Genomic DNA, 17,541 nt, shown 5'->3' with positions numbered 1-17,541 from the left:
TCTCTGAATGACTTATTTCACTCAGCATAATACTGTATGTTCATATTTAACCTGGTGAATTAGAATTGGTTTACTGCTCAGATTTCAGTTTAACTTGATTAATAAAATCATTAAATCAAAATATTTTTATATAACTGAGAAATAATCTAAATATATAAGTAAATTTCTACATTAATTTGTATATTTACATGGTAGATGTTTCATCTACCTAGACGATTCATCTGTCCTAGAGGATTGAAAAGAATATGGATGCTTTGGTTGAGACAGAGCAGGTTTTAATCTGGTCTCTGTTGTTTTACAAGCTGTATGACTTGGAGCAGATTGCTTAGCTTTATTAAGTCTCAGTTTCCTCATCTGTAAAGTGAAAATTATTAGCTACTTTATATGAGAATTAAATAGCTTACAGCAAATAGAGAAGTAAGCAGTTTATAGAATCAGCATTTATGACTCGACTCGACCATAGGTACTGTTGAGGTCTTGAGCTCTTTCCTTCTGCAGACCACCCCTCCATGCCCTTCCCCTACAAAAAAAAGAAAGAAAACTGGAATAACTGTTAGGCACTCTGATACTGTGCTAGGTTCTAATGATATGGAGGTGAGAAATAGTCTGTGACCTCAAGAAACTCAGTCCACTGGGAAAGATAAAATTAAACAGATGGCTGCAATTCAGTGTTATATAGCTATTTATAGACTACTAAATAAATATGAAAGAGAAAAGCGAATACATCTTTTATTTGTAACATGAAAGAATTTTCCTGGCAAATGTTTTCCTATACTTTTTTCCTGAGTATTCATAAGCAGCACTGTTTTATAATTGGGCATGTCATAACTAATCTCCCTAAAATAAATGTAGTAATGACTTGTTATGACTTTTTCTTAGGGCATCTCTCTGTTCTAATAACTACCCAGTAATGTTATCTAGACCACTGCTTCTTAAATGTGCTTTGGTAAAGGACTTTTTTCCTCAGTATATCATGGACTGACATTTAAAAATATATAATGTCAATTGATTACCAAAAAAAAAAAGAAATGAAAAACTTATAGTAATATTTTTTATTTTTATATTTTATATTTTTATTTTTATTATATTTAGCAGGCATAAAATTAGTGTTAAATTGTGAAAGTTTTTATATGCTTACCCTCAATTTCTGTACTTGTTTAATTGTGGACGGATAACAAACCAGTACCATTTCATGGAGCACTGCTCTAGAATATGTAGTTACTTACAGATCCGTGTGTCTTAATTATGGCTTTTTATACCTGCTTTTCCTCCCTCTAGCCTTTCCTCTTCTCTTTCCTTCACAGAAGGGCTACAGAAGGAATACTCAGTTAAGTTACCCCTAGTAACAATTCCGTTTCCATGGTCCTCCATAGATATTGCCATATATCTCATAAAAACTGGAATTTTCATGGAGAATGGTTCATGAATAAATGCTGTTCTGAAGTTGATTTCTTTTTCTCTGGAGGTATCTACACATTTACTCCATTCCCTTTTCTGAGCAGCATCATGATCATTTACTTCACATTATTTCTGCTTCTTTGTTTGCTGTTCCACATAGCTTGTTGTGGCTGCCCCAGTCCCTTCTATATCCTGAGGATTTTAATAACCTTCTTTTGGGTTTTTTGCCCTCTGTTGATTAGCTGAAGGTTTTATTTTTACAGTTCTCAAGATAAGTGTCTGAGGGGTCCAGTCCATTTTTGGAATGAAACCTATAATTCATTAGTTGCCAGACAGCCTATGGGTGGGTCTGGTGACTACCCTTTAGTTCATTTAGCTGCTTTGGTATAATTCCTTAGACAATCTTGATTAGAAATGAGTGTGTGAGGGGCGCCTGGGTGGCGCAGTCGGTTAAGCGTCCAACTTCAGCCAGGTCACGATCTCGCGGTCCGGGAGTTCGAGCCCCGCGTCGGGCTCTGGGCTGATGGCTCAGAGCCTGGAGCCTGTTTCCGATTCTGTGTCTCCCTCTCTCTCTGCCCCTCCCCCGTTCATGCTCTGTCTCTGTCCCAAAAATAAATAAACGTTGAAAAAAAAAATTTTTTTAAATAAAAAAAAAAAAAGAAATGAGTGTGTGAGGTGCAGTTGATGATTGCTGTCTTTAGTGCCCTGTTTCTCATTGGTGAAAAACATGTTAATATTTCACATAGATTAATTTTTTATAGAAAACAATAAAGAATGATTTAAAGAGATTATTTAAACAACTTAAAAATTTTATTCAGTTTTTATTTTCCCTTCCCCAACAATTCAGTCCTAAAACCACTGGGGGGGGGGTGCAGTGAAGAAAGTAGGTATGTGCATCTGTGATAGGGTAGAGCCACGGGGTCCAAGAAGGATGTTAGAGTCCAAATGAGATAAGGAAGGCATTCACATGGCTGTGGTTGGGGGTGGGGATTATGATCTGGACTGCTTGGTGTGCAGTGTCAGAGACCAAGCAGGGTGTGTAGTAAGCCAGTGTAGAGAGTCATGGCACATGTGAGGTGAGGGCAGTTACGGGAGGGGAGTCAGCAGTCTCCTAGGGTGAGGAAGATGTCCATGTAGAGGGGTGAGGGCAGTCTAGGATGGGGAGTCAGTATGAGCAGGAGAGGAGAGTGCCCATATGGGAGAGGGGATAGCTTTGGAGATGGAAGGTAGTTACATACAGGGGGGGTTGACTAAATGAATAAAGATAAGTAGATCCTAGGTTTCTCACTGTGAATGAAGAGTTATACATATGGAAATGGAAACGCTGGAATGAACCATGTGTTCAAAAAACCATGTTTTTTGTTGGAATTAGATAAATAGATGTGAAGTTATGATTTTCAAAGCATATGGGTAGGTATGGAAATAAATATGTATATGCCTATCATAACCCTTGTTTTTGTATAAATAAATGTAGGCATAGGTATACAGATACAGGGGTGTAAGTTGAAGCTAGTTGATTTTTACTCTTCAAAGTCTAGTAAAATGTAAAAAGTAATTCCTTCTAAAGAATATAATAGTGATTTGGTGTAGAGCTAATAAACTTGTTAATTGAAATGTCTCTGCTTTGAAAATGAAATAAAACATTTTTTCAGTTACAGATTCACTTTTTTCTGTTTTCTTTTAGTGTCTACAAATTCTTTGATTTACTAAAAGAAGTTGATACGAGTACCAAAGTTGATAATGCTATGTCAAGACTGTTGAAGAAGTATAAGGTATTGTGTGCACTCTACAGCAAATTGGAAAGGTAAAGTAGAAATATTATTAGGATTACCTCCATTTTTCATGTTACTGTTCATGATTAGGTTCCGTCTGGGAACTCTGTTTAGTAATATTGTTGGATATTACCCCTTAGATTTGTCCCCTTTGCTATTAGTTTTTTTTTGTTTGTTTGTTTTTTTGGTTCTTATAGCTTTCTTTTTTATCCAGTTATACACAATTCTGAATGTTTCCTCCAAAATTGATATATGGTCCTTTCATATTTCTCATTTGCTTTAACGAACTTGAAGCTTAGTTCCCACTTTAGCCTTCTCTGCCAGAAGAAGACTTCTAGTTCTCAATGGAAGAGTTACCTTAAAATTTAAACTTCTTCCTAATGGTGTTATTTTGTTTAGAAAGAGAAAGCATGCAGTAGGTGTACCTGACGTATACTACCAAGCTATGATTTGTATTCTCAGTGGTGGTTTAGAAGACTTTTCATTACTGTTCAATGGGGAGAAAGATAAAATTAAGATAAATGTGGGTTGAGTTTGTTTTTTTTTTTTTAATTTTTTTTTCAACGTTTATTTTATTTTTGGGACAGAGAGAGACAGAGCATGAACGGGGGAGGGGCAGAGAGAGAGGGAGACACAGAATCGGAAACAGGCTCCAGGCTCCGAGCCATCAGCCCAGAGCCCGACGCGGGGCGGGGCTCGAACTCACGGACCGCGAGATCGTGACCTGGCTGAAGTCGGGCGCTTAACCGACTGCGCCACCCAGGCGCTCCAAGTTTTTAATACTCTCTTCATCTAGGTCCCCACTGCCACTGGATACGATGCCAAATCTGGCATGTGCCTGTTGCTGTGTCCACTTGGGGGCTCATTTTTCACTTGGGTAAAAAATATGAAAGTTAACATTTTAGGTAAATAAAAAGTTGTAAAGGAAGTTGTATTCTACTTTGGGCTCCAACACGTACTGTGTGATCTTGGACAAGCTAGTTACCTAACTTTAGTGCTTAGTTTTCTAGTGTGTAAGCTGAATTGATAATGGTGCCTATCCTCTTAGGTTTTTTAATGTACTAAATGAGGTAATGCAGACAGTGATGACTCCAATGCCTGTAATAAACATAGTAAACTTGCCACTGTTTGTTGTTTTTTGGGTTTTTTTTTCCTTAAGTAAGCTCTATGCCCAATATGCGGCTTGAACTCATGACCCCAAGAGCAAGAGCCACATGCTCTATTGATGGAGTCAGCCAGATGCCCCTTCACAAATGTTTAAAAAATTTTTAATTGTTTGTTTCTTTTTGAGAGAGAGAGAGCAAGAGAGAGCAAGCGAGCGCAAGTGGGGAAGGGGCAGAGAGAGAGGGAGACACAGAATCTGAAGCGGGCTCCATACTCCGAGCTGTCAGCACAGAACCGATGGAGGGCTCCAACTCACAGACCAAGAGATCGTTACCTGAGCTGAAGTCAGATGCTTAACCGACTGAGCCACCCAAGCACCCTTCCACATATGTTTTTAAAACAAATATTTCTCGTCCAATTTGGGAAAATTTATATACTATATCCCCTTTAAAGAGTCACACTGTACATTGGCAACTCAGGATTCTTAAAAGTCCTATATAATAAAATATGTGGAATCTGTTGAGTTCATCATTTCCTAAATTTATTAGACTACTAATATTTGTTTATATGCATTTAACATCAATTAAAACCTGGAAATAGTGTTTTGTAGAATATACTTTAAGAATCTTTAGGCTAGCTATCAGCTTATTTTATTGCAAATAAATTAAGAAACTACAACAAGCATTAACTAAGTGTCTGTTAGTACTCAGTTATATGTTAGGTGCTGGGGATATAAAATCTATCACACTATGATCATCAAGAAGCTTATAGTAAATAAATTATATTCTTTAATAAAAATAAGTGCAGTAATGTATGTGATGCTCTCTTTTAGAAGATTATATATGAGAAGTAGAAATTATATAGTGGGCAAAATGTCGTGTATGTTCAAGGGTGAGAAGGGTAATTGCAGGGTACTTTTGATCAAGTAAAAACTATAAAATGCAATATCTGAAAAGGCTTAAGGATAAATTCACCAAGCAAAATGTGTAGGAACTGTGACTGAACTTCCCAGGCAGAGTGATTAGCATGTGTACAAAGGCAAAGCAGTAGCATTATGTACTTTGTTTTGCTGATGGCGGAAAGGTAGGAAGGGTTCAGACTGATAGTGAGCTTGGATTTTGCCTTGCAGGGGATGGAGTCATTGAATGATTTTGATCTAGAATGACAGTCAGATCTGGCCTTAACAGATCACTTGGGCCTTTTTTGTTAACTAGTTATATAAGTGGATTGTCAGGTTTTTTTCCTATCTTATTTGTACTTTTTTCTGAAGAGCAATTAGGAAAATTAACTGTGGTATCAAAGCCTGTTCATTTCAGAGCAGACTGTATGTGTGCATATATATATGGCAATATATATGACGAAAAAGATCTAAGTATGAATATTAATTTAGTCATTTACTGAGTGTGTGAGTTAGGAATAGTTCCTTAACTTCTCTAAACATCAATTTCGGTCTAAAATATAGCCAGTAATATTTTCCTTACAGGGTAATTGTGAGAATTAAATAAGACAATGTTACCGGTTAGCTCACTTGCCAGCACATATTAAGTGCATAATAAATGGTAGCTTTTAAAGTTAATATTAGCTTTGTTAATGCTATTATAGAGAAATATAATAAGGTAAGCCATGAATTTTAAATACTCTAGTAGCTATGTGACAAAAATAAAAAGAAACAAGTGAAATTAATTTTAACATTTCATTTAACTTACATATTTCAAAATCTCTCATTTCAACATGTATAATTCACACAAAAATTTTTGCCTAAATGTTCATAGCAACATTATTCATAATAACCAAAGGTAGATTATTTTATTGTTCAGCTATTAAAGGGAATAAAGTGCTTTTAGATACTACAACATGGATGAACCTTGAAAACATTAAGCTAAGTGAAAGAAGCCAGACACAAAAGAGCATATATTCCATTATATGAAGTGTCCAAATGGGCATATCCATAGAAACAGAATGTAAATTAGTGATTGCCAAGGAGTATTGCTAATAGATAGGGGGTTTGTTTGGGGGGTTGGGGGGACGATAGAAATATTCTGGAATTAGATAGTAGTGATGGTTGTAAAACGAAGTGAATACACTAAAATTACTGAATTTATATACTTTAGAATTATAAACTTTATGCTATGAGTTATATTTTAATAAAACATAAAACTAATATAAAAGTTATTAATGAAATATTTCACATTCTTTTTCTCATACTAAGTATTTTTTAATACTTTGGTGTATAATTCACATTTACAGCACAACTTCATTTGTACTAGCTACATTGCAGGTGTTCGGTAGCTTGCTGTAAGTGCTTGTGGCTACCATATTAGCACAGACATATATTGAATGCAGTTATCTTTTACTGTATGAGAGCATTTTAGTTTGAGTTACATTAAGTTACAGTTTAAAACAATGCTTTGGACATTAAACATCTTTTCTATAATTACAAAAAGTCCTTTTTGTAATTATAAACTACTTTTTATTATAAGGTAGTAATTTTGTCTATATACATTTTTTTATTTACATATTTTTGGTGACTGGCTTCTTTCACTTAGCATGTTTTCATGGATTATCCATGTTGTAGCATGTTTCACTACTTTGTTACTATTTATTATGGAGCAATATTCCACTGTGTGGTTTTATCACATTTTATTTATCAGCTTACAGACATTTGTGTTGTATGTCTTTTAAAGTAGTTGAGAGTATGGAGAAAAGCAAGTGTGTATTTATAGAGTTTGTTACATTAATTGTCTAATTAAGCCATTTCTTGTTCTCCTCATTTGTTCCTATGGATTCAGTTTACCATCTAGTGTCATTTGTTTACTCCAACACAGCTTTGATCCCACCCACCTCTTTTGTGCAAATAGATTACATTTCTATATGTTATAGCCCCCCAAAATACAGTTATGTACATACCGTGTTATACAGTTGCTTTCACATCAGTTATGAGAAGAAATACGCAGTTATTACCATCTTTTATAGCACAATAATTTCACCTTTTCCAGTGCTCTTTGTTTTTTCATGTGGATATGAATTAGTGTTACTTATTTTCAGCCTGAAGAACTTCTTTTAGTATTTCTTGTGAGAAATATTTAGTATTTAGTATTTCTAATGAATCTGCTATCAACAAATTCTCTTTTATTATTTGGTAATGTCTCTTTTATTATTTTCACTCTTCACAGTTTTGCTGGATATGATTATTGGTTAACATTTTTTTTCTTTCAGCACTTTGAATATGTAATCTTACTGCCTTCTGATCTTCATTGTTTCATGAGAAGTCAGCTGTTAATGTTATTGGGTTCCTTTCTACATGCTGTATCATCTCTTTCCTGTTTTTCTCTTTGTCTTTTAACACTTTACTGTCATATATCTGGGTATGGATTCCTTTACATTCATCCTTCTTGGAGTTTATGTGTTTTGGGTATGTAAATTAATGTTTTTTCATCAGATTCAGGAAGTTTTCAGCTATTTCTTAAATTTTTTTTTCCTGCTCCTCTCTCTCCACCCACTTCTGGTACTCCCATTACAAATGTATTGGTGTGTTTTTTGGTGTCCCACATTTCTGTGAACCTCTTCATTTTTCTTCTTTCCCCCCCCCTCTTTGTTCTTCACACACCATAATCTCTTTTGGTCTGTCTTCAAGTTTAGTGTTTCTTTCTTATGCCAGGTCAGATCTGTTGAGCCTATCTAGTGAATTTTTCATTTTGGTTGTTGTACTCTTCAACTCAAATTTCCATTTGGTTCTTTTAAAATAATATCTCTTTATTGATATTCTCTATTGGATGAGACAATATCAGAATACCTTTCTTTGTTCCTTAAGCATGATTTCTTTTAGTTATCTGGATATACTTATTTACTTATTTTTTGGGGGGGGGATATATTTATAACAGCTCCTTTGAAGTCTTTGTTAAGTCTGACATCTGGGCTCTCTTTAATGCAATTTGTATTGCATGCTTTTTTCTCATGTAGAGTTCATACTTTACTATTTCTTTGCATATTTTCATTTATTCTTGAAAACTGAACATTTTGATAACACCCTAGTAAGTCTAGGTACTGATTCTCCTATGTTGTGGGGCTTTCTGTTGTCATTCTGCATTTGTTTGGTGGCCTAGCTGTGTTATTTCAGTGAAGTATGTTAGTCCCACAGTGTGCAGCCTTTGATAATGCTCTTCAGTGTAGCCATTGGACATATGCACAGTCACTCTGAGGTGACTCATTTTCAAGACGTTCTCTTTGACAGTCTTTTTCCCCCTGATCTCTCTTGTTAAGTTAACCACTTTGTTGATATACCTTCCATTAATTGGTGAATGATTATTTTGCTGTTTTTGACAATGTCTGGGCCTCAAATTGTTTCACAGTCTGATCTCATTAAATTGGCTCCCTTTTCGGAAATAGTCTTTGAGGTCAGCCTTGAGGCTTGTTCTTTTTGGGCTCTTCTTAGCTCCTTCTTCCCCTGGTTCTCTCCTAAGTGGTCTAGGATTCAGCTTGTTGCTTTCATACAATTGCTAGCCTCCTGTTACATGCTCACCACCAAAATTTCCATTGTTTTCAATGGCACCTAGCCTTGAAAGTTCCCACACTGTGTTCCAAATGAAGTTAATTCCTTTGGAGAGAGCTTCAGACCTCTTTTTTCTGAAGACTTGCCTCTTTCCTGGGCATCACTTTGCCACTGCTATGAGGTCAGAATGGGAAATGTGCACCTCTTCTCTTAGAATGTCATTTCCACTTTAAGAGTAGGGCACTGAGAAAACATGGTAGCCCCTAATCTTCTCAGATTGCTTTTCATATCTGGAGCCTCTGTACTGTGAACTAAGTGGGGTAAAAGAAGTCAAGGCCCCAGTATTCTTGATCAGCTGTGCCTGAAATAGAACTTTCACCCTTTGAGTGGGAGCTAAGTGGAGGAAGGGAGCCCTAGACCTCCCAGTTACTCTTGCCTGGGATAGACTTTCTGCATACAAAGCTGGGGGTGATTAGAAATTCTGGCCACCTTCCTTTCCCAGAGTGATAGTTCTGGGCTGGGAACTGCAGAGAGAGGGAGTCCTGTGTCTTGGTTGCACCTGCCCAGGGTAGAGCTTTATGATGCTGAGCTAAAGAGGAGGAGGAAGTGAGTTTTGCTAAGAATTCCAGTCTATTTTTGTTCTTACCAAGAGTTAGTAGATTTTCATGAACAAATGTTTCCTTTTTTGATGTATTCCCTCAGGAGAATTTCCAGAGACTTTAAATGATTTTTAAAATAATTTCAACCAATTATAGTTACTACACTGGGAAACAGGTCTGTGGAAATTTTTACTCCACCATTGTCCTAAAAAAACATGGTTTATAGTACTGTTGAGTTATTTTAGTGAGACTAATAGTTAAATAAACTTTTACGACCTGATCTGAGATTCTAACTAGATCAAGATTTAATTGCAAAATACATTCTGAGTTACAAATGCCCATGAGGAATCCAGTCCTTTTGTAGTTAAATATTAACAGTGATGTGTGGAAATGTCATGTATTGGAAAAACCTACTTTAACTTTTTTAATAATGCTGTAATTTTTTGTCTTTAAAATATATACTTCTGGATAAAAAGAAAAATAATAAGATGTATGCTTCTGGAAATAAGATGAATAAAACATGATAAAATTGATTTCTAAGTTATGAAAAAAATTTAAAAGTAACTTTTAAAAAAGCCATAATGGTAATATAATTATTTTTTCCTTTTAGGACATGTGAACATATATATTTGACACAACCTGGCAGTTTGTAAGTATTTCCTGGCATGTTATTTTTATCTTCTTTTATTTTTATTTATTTTTTAAAAGATTTTATTTATTTTGAGAGAGAGAGGACAGCATGAGTAGGGGAGGAGCATAGAGAGAGGGAAGGAGAAAAATCCCAAGCAGGCTCTACACTGTCAACACAGAGCCCAATGTAGGGGTTGAACTCACAAACCATGACATCATGACGTGAGCTGAAAGCAAGAGTTGTACACCATTGAGCCACCCAGCTGCCCCTGTCTTTTTTTTTTCTTTCTTTTTTTTTTAAAGATTTTTCTGGAATAATCCCAAACATGTTAATGTCAGGGTTAGTTTGATAGATTATAGCATGCTACCTCATAAATTAAGGTCATAGATTTATACTCCGTGCAGATTACTTACCTTCTCACAAAGACAGTGGTACGAAATACATGTCCTTTACTGCAAGGTGAACTAATAGGGTGGAAGTTCATTCAGTGCAGCATATCACCTGCTCAGGGGAAAATGCATATTCACTGGCTAAAATTTTTTTGAGGGTCCATTATAAGCACTTTATTAACTTTAGTAAGACTAAAAGCATAGTGTTTTTGTAAGAGTAAATGTGAAGTGTATATTAAAATTTCCAAATTATCTTTTTAAATGTATATGGTACATGCTCCAACAGTATACCCATGTAAGAGCTCTAGAGATTTTCTTTGGAAATTGTATGAGTGGTATATGAGATATTCTGCCCCACTGAACTAGTGGTATTGAAGATGATTGATATAAAGGGAAATTATATGTTTATTAATTAATCTATTCCAGTTGTTAATACCAACAAGTTATCAAAGCATAGTGTTAAATTAGTAAAGTAGAGTCACCCAAACCTCTCTCTCTCTGCTTAAATGTTGATTTTAATTAGAAAGCAAAGGGCAGGAAAGTATTAAGTAATTGGAAACCAAGTACATCATAGTATACCACTTTTTATGCATATTTTTCGATTAGAATTGAAATATTAAATATTTCCTTTACAAAATGTATTTTGTACATTTTGTACATGGGCTAAATATAAGTATTGGTAAAACCACTCACTGAATTGAAGCAAATTGAGTTAATGTGTAAATTGTACATTTAAAATGGATTGTATTCTCTTACGCAATCAACTTAGGCCTGTAATTTAAAAAGAAGGAAGAGGTGCCTGGGTCTCAATTGCTCCACACTGTTGGTGAAGCCTGCTTAGTATTCTCCCTCCCTCTCTGCCTCTCTCTACCTCTCTCTGCCTACACCTTGTGTGTGCATGTACTCTCTCTTTCTCAAAATAAATAAGTAAAAGGAAAAAAATAAAGACTGTCAGTGTAAAATTTTTTTCTGCTTTCTGTTTGTTTACCAGGCTATCTACTGAAATAAACTCTCTGTTGGTGCTAAAAGCTTCTTGGATCACATTTTTACTAGCTAAAGGTAAAGTCATTGTTTTTGTTACATGTGAATGTTTCAAATGCAATAATTGATAATTCTTTTGGACTACGCTCAATTTTTTATTCAGTTTAATGTTACTCCCGCCCCCCCACTCCCCAATTCTCTGTGTGGCTTGTGAACTCTTAGCAAGTTCTTGTAATTATGGCACTGGAAGCAGCTTTGGAAATGTCTTATTTCATTTCTGTTTCTAATATCCTTTTATCCTTCTTCCCTTTTTTTAAAGAATAATGTTACTGTTTTTATAAAAATGATACAGTCACAATACATAATTCAAATAATACAGAAAATGCAAAGAAAAGTGTAGAAAAATTACCCAAAACCTACCTAGAAATAATTATCATTAAAATTAGACTGTCATTCCAGTTATAATTTCTCTAAGATTATAAAACATTATTAAAAATTAAGGTTACAATCTTTTTAATTTTACCTTGTGTTTCGATTTAAAGGTATTAATCTGCTTGAAAGAAAAGAGCACTAATATTACCACTCTTCCTGTTACCTCCCCATTCCCTACTTTAAGATTTTTGCATTTTCGTATTAACATTATCAAAGATTATAACACATACATTCTCTTCTATAATTAAAATTACTTGTTTATTCTCACTTCTCTGTTTTGGTGGATTCTAAGTTTATTGTCACTTCTCTGTTACAGCTTCTCCATTTCTGAGTTCTTTATTTTGATTCATCTTTAGCTGGCTGGACTTTACCAAGAAGGAGTTTTTCAAAAAAGGCTTTTTGGCACCATATTCTCTGTGTTGTTTATGAGTCATGTCCATAGGCTTTATACTTGAAGGACCACTTGGCTGTCTATCCTATTTTTGTGTCATACTTGTTTTCCTCAGGACACTGTTTTATGGCATTAAACATTGCTATTAAAAAATTGGAGACTAGCTTAATTTCCGCCCCTTATTTACTTTTTTTTTTTCTTGAGAGATAGTGCGAGTGGGGGAGAGGCAGAGAGAAAGGGAGACACAGAATCCGAAGCAGGCTCCAGGCTCTGAGCTGTTGGCACAGGGCCTGATGCAACTTGAATTCACGGACTGTGAGATCATGACCTGAGCTGAAGTCAGATGCTTAACTGACTGAGCCACCCAGCGTCCCCACTTATTTACTGTCTAAATACTTGATTTCTTTTTAAGTTTGAGGTTCATTATCTTAACTAGAATATCTCTTTTGTTTTTTATTATTCTGTATTAGTTTTTTTTTGTAACACTATATCTCTTTTTAAACTGAAGGTCTGCACTTTATTTCAAAGAAATCTTAACGTACTACATTTTTTCAAGTTTATTTATTTTGAGAGAGAGAGAGAAAGCACAAGTGGGGGAGGGGCAGAGAGAATCCCAAGCAGGGTCAGCACTGCCAGCGCGGAGTCCAACATGGGGCTTGAACACATGAACCAGGAGATCACCAACTGAGCCACCCAGGAACCCTTCATGCACTACCTTTTTAAATATTATTCTATTCAGTTAGGTGCTATTCTATTCTGTTTCAGGAACTTAGCTGTCTTATGTTGGATTGTTTTTGTCCTCCATATTTAGTATCTTTTCTCATATTATTCTGATCTTTGGTCTTTTTCTTATGTATTAACTGTTTTTTGTCTCGAGCCTTTCTTCTGTTTTGAGCTAAACTGTGTTTGTAATGGTGTTATTTGGTCCTCAGTTTTTCCTTAGCTTTTCTAGCTCCTTATTTTTATATAACTTGTGCTTTTTATTTCTTAGTGCAAGGAGTCATAGGGCATTTTCTTCTCGTGTATTATCTTCCAGATTGGGTTCTCTGATTTTTTTCCCCTTCTTACATTGTGATTCTTTTATTTCTTTTCTTGTTTTATTTTCTGTACTGTGTTTGCATAATTGCTGTGTTTCTCATGCTCTCCCCCACCTCATGTTACTAGGACTTTTTGTAGGCAACCCTGACCTGATGTTCTAGTTTCTCTGTTGTGGTTGGTGTTTGATGTTCTGTTTTCTCTGATGTAGTGTGAATAAATCTCTTTTCACTCACTTTGCATTTTATCTTTGGCTCGTTGTATTCCCCAAAGAGCTACAATATGAGTACAGCCTTTTTATTATATTTATTTTTAGTCGGGGTGAGGGAGAAAGTGGAGAATTTATCTAGAATGGTATGAGTCTTTGTTGTTCTGAGATTCTTGTTAGAATGAACTCTACAATAGAACATTTATAGTGATAATTACATCCTGTTTCCATAACAGGATTGTGTTGGGATTCAGATTGGCCCCCAGTTCAGCACAATATACTGGAGTCTCTGTGTTTATGAGAAAGTTAGCTACCATTTACTTCCTCTCTTTTACCCTTCTCTCATCAGCAATTTCTGTGCCCTCCACGTAAGAGGAGGAAAAGATGAGGATACTCTGAGTCAGTATCTCTTAAATTTGGTGTTGGTACTGACACTTAGCCAGTACATGTTTTCTTTTTATTTTATTGGGTATTGGAGGAGGATTTGATCTGACTTCACTTGACCATTTTATGTATTTACTTACTTATTTAATGTTTACTTATTTTTGAGAGGGGGAGAGAGCGAGCATGAGTGGGGGAGGGGCAGAGAGAGAGAGAGAGAGACACACACACAGAATCCAAAGGAGGCTCCAGCTCTGAGCTGTCAGCTCAGAGCCTGACATGGGACTTGAATTCACGAACTGTGAGATCATGACCTGAGCCAAAGTTGGATGCTTAACCAACTGAGCCACCCAGATGCTCCAGAAACAAAATGAATTTAGACATAGGGAATGAATTATAATAATAATAGCTAAATGTCAAATTCTCATGGTAGATGTATACTTCATTTATAATTTCATAACCTTTTATATATTTCATTTATATTTTATATATTTCAAATCTTGAGTTTTTGTGAAACAAAAAATTTTAAGCTTTAATATGCCTTTAGTGACTCTTAAATAAATGAGTATATGCATATGCCCATACCTACAATTTTCCCTGATTTAAAGATCTCAATCTCTGTTTCTAGTCTGTTACTTTACAATGTGAACCTACTTTATTTTCAGGGGAAGTGTTACAAATGGAAGATGATCTCGTCATCTCATTTCAGTTAATGCTCTGTGTCCTTGATTATTTTATTAAACTCTCACCTCCTGCGTTGCTTAAAGAACCATATAGTAAGTATTTTAAATAATTTATGCACCTTCTACATCATTACTCAACAGTTGTTTATTTAATATCTACTAGGTCCAAAACATAGTTCTAGAGCTGAAGGGATGATAAAAAAGAAATCAGACCTGGACTCTGCCCTCAAGTAGTATAAGGTATAGAAGTAGAGATAAGACAAGTAAGTAAGTAATCAGTATATTATCACTTTCTAAGTGATCTGGGTCAAAATATAGTAAATGCTATGAGAGTTCAAGCGACGAGAAACCAGGGGAAGACCAAGGAAGACCATATAAAAGAGGTGGATATGAACTGAGTGTTGAAGAGTAGATAGCATTTGAGGGTTAGGCAAAGTTGGGGTAGAATATTCCTAGTAAAGAGAAAATAAGAGGTAAGGCATAGATATGGGTGAAACTTCATGAGAAAGAGTAGCCCATTCTGCAGGAGGAGATTACCTAAATTGTATTATTGGATGCTAATTATTATGTGACTAACTTTTTTTGCATATAATTGTTATCTACTTCAGTGGGTGATGAGGTGAGAAGTGTTTTTAAATGAAGGTAACTGTTGCTAAAAAAAAATAATAAAAAGAAAATAACTTGTTGAAATAGAGAGTATTAAGCAAAGATGAGTATATTCCTCTTAGAATGGAATTGCTTCTTTTGGTGGCATCAAGAGTAGAATTTCAAAATCACTTATACCACAGAAAAATGTAAACTTAACTAGGCCGAACTGCTTCCTTGCTCCTAACATGATGAAAGTATTAATAATACTAAAAGTAATAGAGGACAGATCAAAAAACATGGAAGTCAAAAGTGGTGTTGAAAGTGGCTGAAAAACTGAAGCCTAATTAATCTTCCTGAATGATAATTTCATGGAAAAATGTGTTGAACGTGGTTTGACAGAAAAAGATCAGTAGCAGAAACCAAAATGGGAGAAAAAAATACAAAACAATATATTTTAAAAATTTATGATTCTGTAATGATTTGTCTTTTCTTCACTTTTTTCAATTTTTACAAGTTTAGGAAGTTCATGTAGGATGTTACTTTAGGTTGACAGGCTTTGTTCTTTTGGATTATTCAAACACATGTTTTAATTTTCTAAGTGCTATGTTAAGGAGAAACCAGGATGAGGTGTTAAATTGAGTATGGCAAACTTTTAATTACCTTTTTATTATGAAAATTCCAGATGAATATACAAAAGTAGACAGTAGTATAATAAGCCTCATGTACTTAATCACGTGCCTTCAACATATAACTTATGGTCAACCAGGAGCCCCATCTGCTGCCTAGTTGCATCAGCTATATTATTTTGAAGCACATCTTTGTATACCATTTCATTCTTACAAATTTTAGTATGTATCTCTAAAAGGTAGTCTTTTTAAAAAGCATAGTGACTATTAGCACACCTGAAAATCAATAGTGATTTCTAACCTAATACCACCAAATATCTAGTAAGTGTTCAGATTTTCACTTGCCTTTTAAAAGTGATTTTAAACTTTTTTTTTTTTTTACAGGTTGACTAAATCAGAATCTAAATAAGATCTTTACCTTATGACTGGTTGATACGCTTTTGAGACAAAAAAACTTCCTTTTCTGTCTCTTTTTTTTTTCTTGTAACTGATTTATTAAGTAATTAGGTGGCTTATTCTGTGCAGCTTCACATGGTTTAATTTTTTCTGACTGCATTTTGTTGTATAGTTTAACATGTTCCTATATTCTCTCAATTTCCTGTAAGTTGGTGGTTAGGCCCGGAGGCAGTTAATACATTTTATATTTAGTCATTTGTAATCTCTTTTAATAGTTGAATCCATTTTCAGTTTAAATGGGGAATACTGAAAACAATACAGAAGATTTTTAAAAAATCACCCTTTATCATAATACATATATATGAATATAATACATATATATTAATATTTACATATTAATATATATTTTTTTAAAAGTATAATTTATTGTGGGTTTTGCTCAAACTTTAAAATTTTATTTATTTTTATACTATGTCTAGCAATTAAATCCATAAATACTTACTCTTTTTAAGACTCTCCAAGATAGGAAACATTTTTTTCCCTTACAGACTGAGTAGGATACATTTTAGAGTAAGTTTATAAGTTGGCTATTTCCCTTGCCTTCTCCATATTTGCCTATAGGGCTTTACATCTTGTTTATAATTGTTTCTTTTTGGGCTGGTTGGGGGCAGAAGAGAATAGGGATGGCAAAAGCTATTATCAGTAAATAAAACAAATATTCAATAGATAGATGAGACTATTAGCCTTTTAATGAAGCCTAATAAATAAAAGTAGCAGAATGTTACCAAGATTATTTCTGATCCCCCGAGTTAGAATACTTCATTATTTTATACAGTGGAATGTGCAATTGTTCTTATCTAATTTACCATTTTTACAGAAACAGCTGTAATACCTTTTAATGGTTCACCTCGAACACCAAGGCGAGGTCAGAACAGGAGTGCACGGATAGCAAAACAACTAGAAAATGATACAAGAATTATTGAAGTTCTCTGTAAAGAACATGAATGTAATATAGATGAGGTAATTTAACTTCATGATTTCTTTAAAATGAAGTAGATTTAGATATAAGTTCTTCCTAACAGTATATACTTCTTTCGTGACAAGTTGCTTTTGTAATTAGTGCTAATTCTTTTGCAGCAAAATATTTAGAAAAAAATTACTTTTCATATTAAGTTACTTTGATTTTAAAGAGAGTGCCTCCCTTATTCAGGAATCACTGAAAGGTGCATCATTAAGGCAGTAGTTTTCAAATGAATTTGTTCTTTGATTCTGTGGCTACTGATAATTCCTAAGTTTTAAAATACCCTGCAAGAATATCCTGGTGTTAAGTAATATCAACATTAAATTGCTGTTCAGCCTATACACTCTTTCCAAATATTACACCAGATACTAATGGATGGTACAGAATATACTTGAACATCCTGGAATTGCTTATGTT

The 17,541-nt window shown here is 34.6% G+C and overlaps 1 protein-coding gene across 3 annotated transcripts in view; it reads left to right on the top strand.

The window, feature by feature from the left end:
- The window catches only part of RB1 (RB transcriptional corepressor 1), a 168,211-nt gene that overhangs the window by 43,493 nt on the left and 107,177 nt on the right, over positions 1 to 17,541 (top strand). For all 3 annotated transcript variants that reach the window (XM_040448408.1, XM_040448410.1, XM_040448409.1), the window contains 5 exons: positions 3,083 to 3,202; positions 9,973 to 10,011; positions 11,374 to 11,441; positions 14,476 to 14,586; positions 16,981 to 17,123. In XM_040448408.1, coding sequence (XP_040304342.1) covers positions 3,083 to 3,202; positions 9,973 to 10,011; positions 11,374 to 11,441; positions 14,476 to 14,586; positions 16,981 to 17,123 — 481 coding nt within the window. The remainder of the gene's footprint in view (positions 1 to 3,082; positions 3,203 to 9,972; positions 10,012 to 11,373; positions 11,442 to 14,475; positions 14,587 to 16,980; positions 17,124 to 17,541) is intronic.

Source organism: Herpailurus yagouaroundi, unplaced genomic scaffold, assembly GCF_014898765.1.
Source record: "Herpailurus yagouaroundi ecotype Mexico unplaced genomic scaffold, PumYag 197, whole genome shotgun sequence".
Lineage (NCBI taxonomy): Eukaryota > Metazoa > Chordata > Mammalia > Carnivora > Felidae > Herpailurus > Herpailurus yagouaroundi.
The sequence above is the reverse complement of the archived record's forward strand: the minus strand, read 5'-3'. Positions and strand labels throughout refer to the sequence as shown.